This window comes from Varroa destructor, unplaced genomic scaffold (genome assembly GCF_002443255.2).
Source record: "Varroa destructor unplaced genomic scaffold, Vdes_3.0 BEIS01000006.1, whole genome shotgun sequence".
Lineage (NCBI taxonomy): Eukaryota > Metazoa > Arthropoda > Arachnida > Mesostigmata > Varroidae > Varroa > Varroa destructor.
Window position 1 is genome coordinate 26,428,847 of NW_019211459.1, and position 7,063 is coordinate 26,435,909.

At 39.3% G+C, this 7,063-nt stretch overlaps 1 protein-coding gene across 6 annotated transcripts in view; it reads left to right on the plus strand.

The window, feature by feature from the left end:
- LOC111252425 (oxysterol-binding protein-related protein 1-like) overlaps positions 1-4,318 on the plus strand; it is a 22,875-nt gene extending 18,557 nt beyond the window's left edge. For all 6 annotated transcript variants that reach the window (XM_022810302.2, XM_022810297.2, XM_022810298.2 and 3 more), the window contains 4 exons: positions 1,266-1,384; positions 1,536-1,627; positions 2,785-3,047; positions 3,379-4,318. In XM_022810302.2, the coding sequence (XP_022666037.1) occupies positions 1,266-1,384; positions 1,536-1,627; positions 2,785-3,047; positions 3,379-3,557 (653 nt within the window). In that variant the 3' untranslated portion in view covers positions 3,558-4,318. The remainder of the gene's footprint in view (positions 1-1,265; positions 1,385-1,535; positions 1,628-2,784; positions 3,048-3,378) is intronic.
- The last annotated feature ends 2,745 nt before the right edge of the window (positions 4,319-7,063 follow it).

A 7,063-nucleotide genomic window follows, 5' to 3' on the forward strand; every position in this document is an offset into this window, starting at 1 on the left:
AAAGTTGAATGATGAGACATTGTAACAGAAAGATTTAAACAAAAATTGATCGCTCGTGAGTTTTTCTAGTTCAACCAGGGCTACGGCTTATGGCTTCACAATTACATTTTCTCAATATAACTGCGTATATGTATAATAGACAGCAGACCTGCTCCGTGACGTTCAATAATAATAAAAACAGTTGCTTCTAGAAGGCTTCAAAGCTCTCAATAGACTAGTACATTGCTTAATAACAAAAACACACTGGCAGTAGTTTGTGCTTGCGTACACAGTGTTAGTACAGCCGTTGCTATCAATATAATAATAGTGACGGAGAAGACGAAAGCTGAATAAATGGCCATGTGGATGAGTGGACAGATTACTAAAGGCCATTTCTGATACATTGTTTGGTTACTTTTTCGTCTACGATGAGATTTTTAACCGATCAGGAGTCCGTCAGCATATGCGATCGTTGGTTACAGCGGCCTCTCACTACTGTAATCTCCCGCTCACTGCAGGAGTGATTGTAGGCCTGCCAGACCGTGGTAAATAAGTGCCGCATGATAACAGCAATGGCGACCACAATGGAGCTGTAATCACAAAGTAGCCCGCCATAGTTTGAACGGATGTACACAGAAACACACGCTTTCGTCCACCCACTCATTTAGTTACATACTATATGTTATGTAGCAAATGGAGAGTTGAGCAATGAGAGGATACGGGGTCGGGCCTGTAATGGCTAAATGGAAGAGGAACAAACGACTATATGCTAGTAAGTTTTACAGAACTTCGTCGAACCAATCAAGGCCAATTGAAATTAGAGCGAAAACAGGTGAGGCTGCAAGCTTTTGTCACGGTAACAAATGTGCGTCTATTGAAAATGCAGCCTTTATTAAAGTCATACTACCGGCGGTAACATCAAAAGTGGAAAAATATCGAAGCCCAAGGGCGTCGTACTGGCCGCAATCTCTTGTTGGTCAAACCTTACTTGGGCTACGCGTGTCGGGTCAAAAGGCCGCTGAAGAAAACTAGAGGAAATTTCTCGCCGCTAACCGGAGAGATTGCCTTCGGGACAGTATGCCTGACAGACAATTTCCCAGGTCTTGCAGTTGATTTCTTGATTTGCACCTCAAACGTTCACAATCAATTTTAGGCGTTCCAATTATTCCCATTAAGACCATTACAGGCAGCATTCATGAACTCGTCAACCTGGATTTCGGTACGGTAGTATATTAAATACACCATATTAAGTGTTACTATTACGAAACATTTTTTTTTGTAAACAGGATCGGTACGAGTGCGTTTCCCGCAGCGGAAGAACGAGGAATATGTCTGGACGAATGTAAACTGCTGTATCCACAATATTATTATCGGTACACTCTACTTCGAGCAATACGGCGATCAGGTGGGGTTATTTGTCACTACGACCTGTTTTTAAAAAATGAAATTTTTTTTCTTTAGAGGTTTTTCCGCCATCGATATGTTAGAAGCTGCGGTACTAAACGCACAGGTTGTGTTTTTTCAAATGTTAGCTCTAATAGCTTTCTGATTTTTAGGTGATCACGTGCGAGCAGACGGAGCTCCAGTGTCGAATTAATTATAAGGCTGCAAATGGGCCAACAGACATTCAACTACACAGCATTCTAGGGTAAGTGGCGATCTACATTATTAGCCTATCATTAGCCTGTTATAGGCGAATCCAGCGGACCTTTAAATTCAATAACTTTTGAGCTGCGCGTTGCTGGCAAACGAAATTGGCCTAAGAAACACCCTAGTCGTCTAGAAAGTTGTGAGTGAAGACCAACTGAGTTTAGTCCAGGAAAAATGAGCTCAGAAGAAAGACATCTTTTAGCCTTGAAAGCCGTTCAGTGGCGAAGTTTTTTTTTTCTCGAAGAGCATTGGTCTGCGGGAGTTCATCGAAAATTCGCCTATTCTATATTAAATAGATAGGCCTCAAGCGAATGGTGCGAACGTTTCAAGAATAAGGGAGAAAGTGACGAAGAATAGGAACACATTGGCGCCATGGAGGAAGCCATTTACGAAAGCATCATTGGAGCTTGTTTTGGTTAAAACTGACATTTTACATGCCACCAGTTATGCCAGTACCAGCCAAATACGGAAAATGTGAAAATCGACTCCAAGTCAGTTGAAAATGCATATGGTGTATTCTAGGTGCAACTTGTAGAATCGCAATCAAGACTGCTCGGAACACATGGTTGTTGGTCACACATGAAGCATGTTTCAATATCTCTGGCCAACCGGAGGGAAACCAAGCGAAAGCCTTAAGAGGAATTGAGTTCAGAAGGGGTACCGGGTAAATTTGGACGCATGGTGGTCGTAGTTGGTGCAATCCACACCAAAGGCAGCTACTACGATGAGACACTCGCCGAAAATTAAACCATATATGTCGCTGATTGTCTTAAGTCTTAAGATTCATAGACCGTCGGCACAGTAATCAAACCCACACAATCTGCTTACTTGATGACCTCCATGCAATTACTTTCCGGATCAAGATTTACAAAACCCTTATCCTAGCTCAACTAGCTATTTAATTTCAAGGTTCGATGAATTCGCTTGTAATAGCCTGATGGTACGTCTAATGATAGACGAATTCGCCAAGATAATGTTGCTCACTGTATTGTCGTCGCATTTTTGGAAATTCTGCAGAGGTTTACCAAAAAGAGACTATAGACGGGTTTGTTTTTTAAGGTTCTTCTTTTTAATTCTTAAAACCATTCGTGAAATGAAGAAAAAAATTACATCACTGAGCATGCTTGTTACTCATTACAATTGAAATACCTGTAGGTATATCATAAACAAAGCAGGCCAAAAGGTGGCGAAGATCTCCGGAAGATGGTGCCACGAGGTGTACACGTATTCGATGGCCGCTGAAGGAGGTGAACCATTATGGCAGGTCACCCCTCGGTCGCCACATTCTTCCGACTACTTTAATTTCACTGATATGGCGATGGCTCTCAACGAAATGCCCAAAATTACTGCTCATCGTATGCCGCCAACAGATTCCCGCTACAGACCAGATATCCGCCTACTGGAGCAGGGTGATCTAAGTAAGTTGTTTTCGCCATCGATATGAATGCAAGCATGCTGACAGGGGCTCTTTCAATGTGTACATTTCGAATCTTCGAAATTTTCGAAAAGCATCTTTGTCCTTTAAGAAGTATGCGCATGGCATGTATTTCCAAATGGTGGGCTTAACGTTTCTTTTCTGTATGCGTTTTGTATTGGTGTGTACGTTTCTTTTTTTTTTTTTGTTTTTTTTTTCTATTCGACTTGACCACGTTCTTTGTAGTCGTTAAATGTCTGTTAATTATATTATTATTACATGTTTGTCATATTATTAATATTGTTTTACTATTGTTCTTGTTGATATCTTTGCAGATGGAGCAGCCTCTGAAAAGCAGCGTTTAGAGGAAAAGCAACGGGAAGCCCGGAAAAGGCGTGGGAAGGACGCCGACTGGAAGCCTCTTTGGTTCGAGAAGGTTACAGATACTTATTGGCGTTATGTGGGCGGATATTGGGACCGACCGGCCGATATGCGTTTACCCGACATCTTCTAAAGCTAGCAAGATATTCGATAATAATAATAATAATAATAATAACAATAATTTAGCTATATGTTTGCTGATATGAATATCTGAAATGTTTGACTAGTAAGAAAACTCGTTAGAGCGACGACGATCAAAAGAGAAAACGTCGCTTCGTAATTCTCAACCAACTACAGTTTATCGAAGATACTTTGACATAAGAGTCTCGCACGATACCTAGCGCGCTTTACCTAACAATTAATCGGTCTACTATCTTCACCACTAATACAATCATCGCATCTTTGTCATTGTATCATTTTTCGCCCTATATGCAGATATACGCCTCTCCCAAGTATATTTATTGTGACTGTAATTATCCGCGCCACCGGGGAAAACGTGTCGGAATATTTGTCGCGTATTTAAACATGTGTATTGTACATAATCCTACAAATCCTCTAGAAATAATGTCTGTGATGCTACGAGTAATAATACCATGAGTGCGCATTCGATAATTTCCACTATCGAAATAGATTTACGGCAACGATGGAGAAGACAACGACGGAGAGTGTTGTATTTGTTTATGGTTGTAGAGAAAGTGAGTGTCGTGATGAGTAACAAAGATTTTGTTGAAATGATAATAAAATTCTTAACCCGTGATATTGATTCGTTGGCAGAAAGTTAGTGCGCCTACCGATTTTACGTTATTTTTTATTCATTTGGAACGCAGTAAAAATCTCTGAACTTACTTTACTCAGATATTTTGACTACACCAATAAACAACAAGGTGACAGCTACCTGAAGCCTCAACTCTTTCAAATTTGGATACAACGCATAGATATCACAACAGCATATTTCTGAGATACTTGTCAGAAATGCGCGACAGTATGCAAAACGCTACGTAACTTAAAAGTGAACTAACTGGCCCTAACGCGAACGCTGCAATCCAACATTCGTAACCGCTATCCATTAAAGAGCGACAAATGATCCCCGCTCGAACTTTGCGGGGTCGCGATTTTACGTGTATTGGACGGGGCAAGATGTGTTTTCTGCGTGAGCCACCTTCCGGGGATCTACTGAATAACTGTACGATAGCGATACAAACGTCTATGATGGCACGGGCATGACGAGTGTTTTCTATGCTACAGAAATGAAACAGATTTTAATACGCATAGGCTGTGACGTGAATGTACACATGCCCAAGTTGTTTGCTACGTGCTCAAATTGTTAATGGGGCGCGCGTCTACATCAGGAATATATTTAGTCGAATGAGTAATATTAACAATACCATAGTTCACTCATACAAATACTTACATGCATAGTTTATTTGGAAGAAGACAGAGTATCTATGTATGGCATATAGCTTCAACTAGGACAACACCTCATTGGCTATCTACCGCATGGTGTATAGTCGGTCGCCACCCCATGAAGACTCCTTCCGAATGAGTTTCTACATAAATTAAAACAAACAATGTTAAAGGTATTATGGGTAGTATTTCTGTCATTGTGTAAAAACTAAGCTTCTTTCCCACTCTATCTAGCTCCGCTAACTGGCATTGCACACAAATGTAACAAATCGCACATAAATTAGATCATGCTAGAACATCTTCGATAGGACTAGCCGTCTATAATTAGAAATGGCTGCGCGATGTTTAACTGCGTCTCCGTTATGCACGCTACATGCACTTCTGTGCAATATCGTGCGTAGCCTATATAATAATCAACATCATATACTAACCAATGAAGAAACATACAGGTTGTTATTTTAAGCAAACTGAGATCGACAAACGAATAAAGTGCTAATATGATCACCATATCCGTCACTGGGTGCAGCAAGAGTGATGTCGATATTGTAACTATTAAATCAACAATTGTTTATTGTTTACCGATTATTGCTACGATCTAACTGACTGTATAAAGCGAAGCTGACCCAAGTAGTTGGGAAGGAACTGTAAATCCGTTTCCTCGTCCAAATCTACAGTTCGTTTATTGACTATCGTCGTAGCGACTCAGATTGGATAAACTGGATCCAACTAGTCGGGCAGTTTCCAAACTTCAGTTAATTTATTTATTATTATCCTGCAACGACAGTTGCGGACGTAATTTATAATACAGTTATATATATCCTAAATCACTATATACTGAACTGGTGGTTAAGGAAAAAGACCGCGCACCTTCGCGCAAGTATATCCCTGCATTCGTTTGCTGGTCCAAATGCACCCACGAAAAATGCTAAGGGGCCGAGATAGCTTTTTTTTTTATTTTCCTAACAGTTACTAACAAATTCAAATCGTCGTTGTTGAGACCAGTCAATTTATGTATGCGTCGTCATACTTTCACAAAGGATGAATGCAATATATGTTCAACTGTAAAAGCATCCATTCAGCTATCTATGTATATCGAAAGAAAATTCAATATATATATATACATATATATATATATGTATGTATGAATAGTTACGTCCAAGTATTAATTTTCGTGAAGTTAAAGTTTGTAAATTAACATATGTTCGTTTTGCGCAGTTTTCCCAAAAGCTGTGTCAAATTTTCTGTGTGTCTGGTAGTTTCATTGTATGAGAGCTGCAACTTGCTCTGCCGAAGGTAAAAGCAAACGTCTTGATTTAAGTCCATTCGTTCAGACGCATTGCGGTATAGGGCTAATATGATGATGCGACGTTTACATAGGCTTTTCAGTCAATGTTATTGATACACGAGATTGAAGTTCTAAGATTTTTTTGCGCTTCAGCAACCATAATTCACTAATTAAATCGGACAACACTTCGATTCCGTAGATCTGTAACAGAATAGCTAATTCTGTTATATAACCCTATATACTGTTTTGCCAGCAACGACGAGCTAGTTAGTACTTATCGTACCCTTGATAACCAATCGAACATTTAATTGTTGAGCTACACAGAATGAGTGGACACGGATTATCCCAAGCTAAAGGTGCACAATCGAAACGTGCGTGTATTACCTATGGATCTCTAAGAGGAACCAAAATCGCAGGCATAAACCACACACATATTATACAAGCCTGGTAGAGAAAAGTGGAACGGAAAGCTCACCACAAATTTTATGGACATTATTAACACAAAATATATACGTCTGAAAAGACGTACAATCACAATAATAGTAATTATACTAGTAACATAAATTAAGATACCGAATATACAATATATAGAAAAGAAAGTATATATAATATACACAAAATAAAAGGGGAAGTGATCGCAAATAAGAAGCGAAATCTATTCGTTGGTGAACGTAGTCCTGCCCCGAATGATCTATATTAAAGACACTTTTATAAAAACCGAAAAATTAGTTCAAGATATAAACGCGAGATCAGTAACAAAATAATTAGTGTGGGAGATTTATTTTTCTATATTATGATTAAGATATGTTATGGTTGATATAAAGTCTAATAGGATATTAGACGGTGTGACTTCATTTGGATGTCCGGACATTCTCCGTGTGCCAATTGTGTGCATTGGATATGTTGAAACAAGGAAGCGAACGAATAATTCACGTTTTTCAATTTAAATG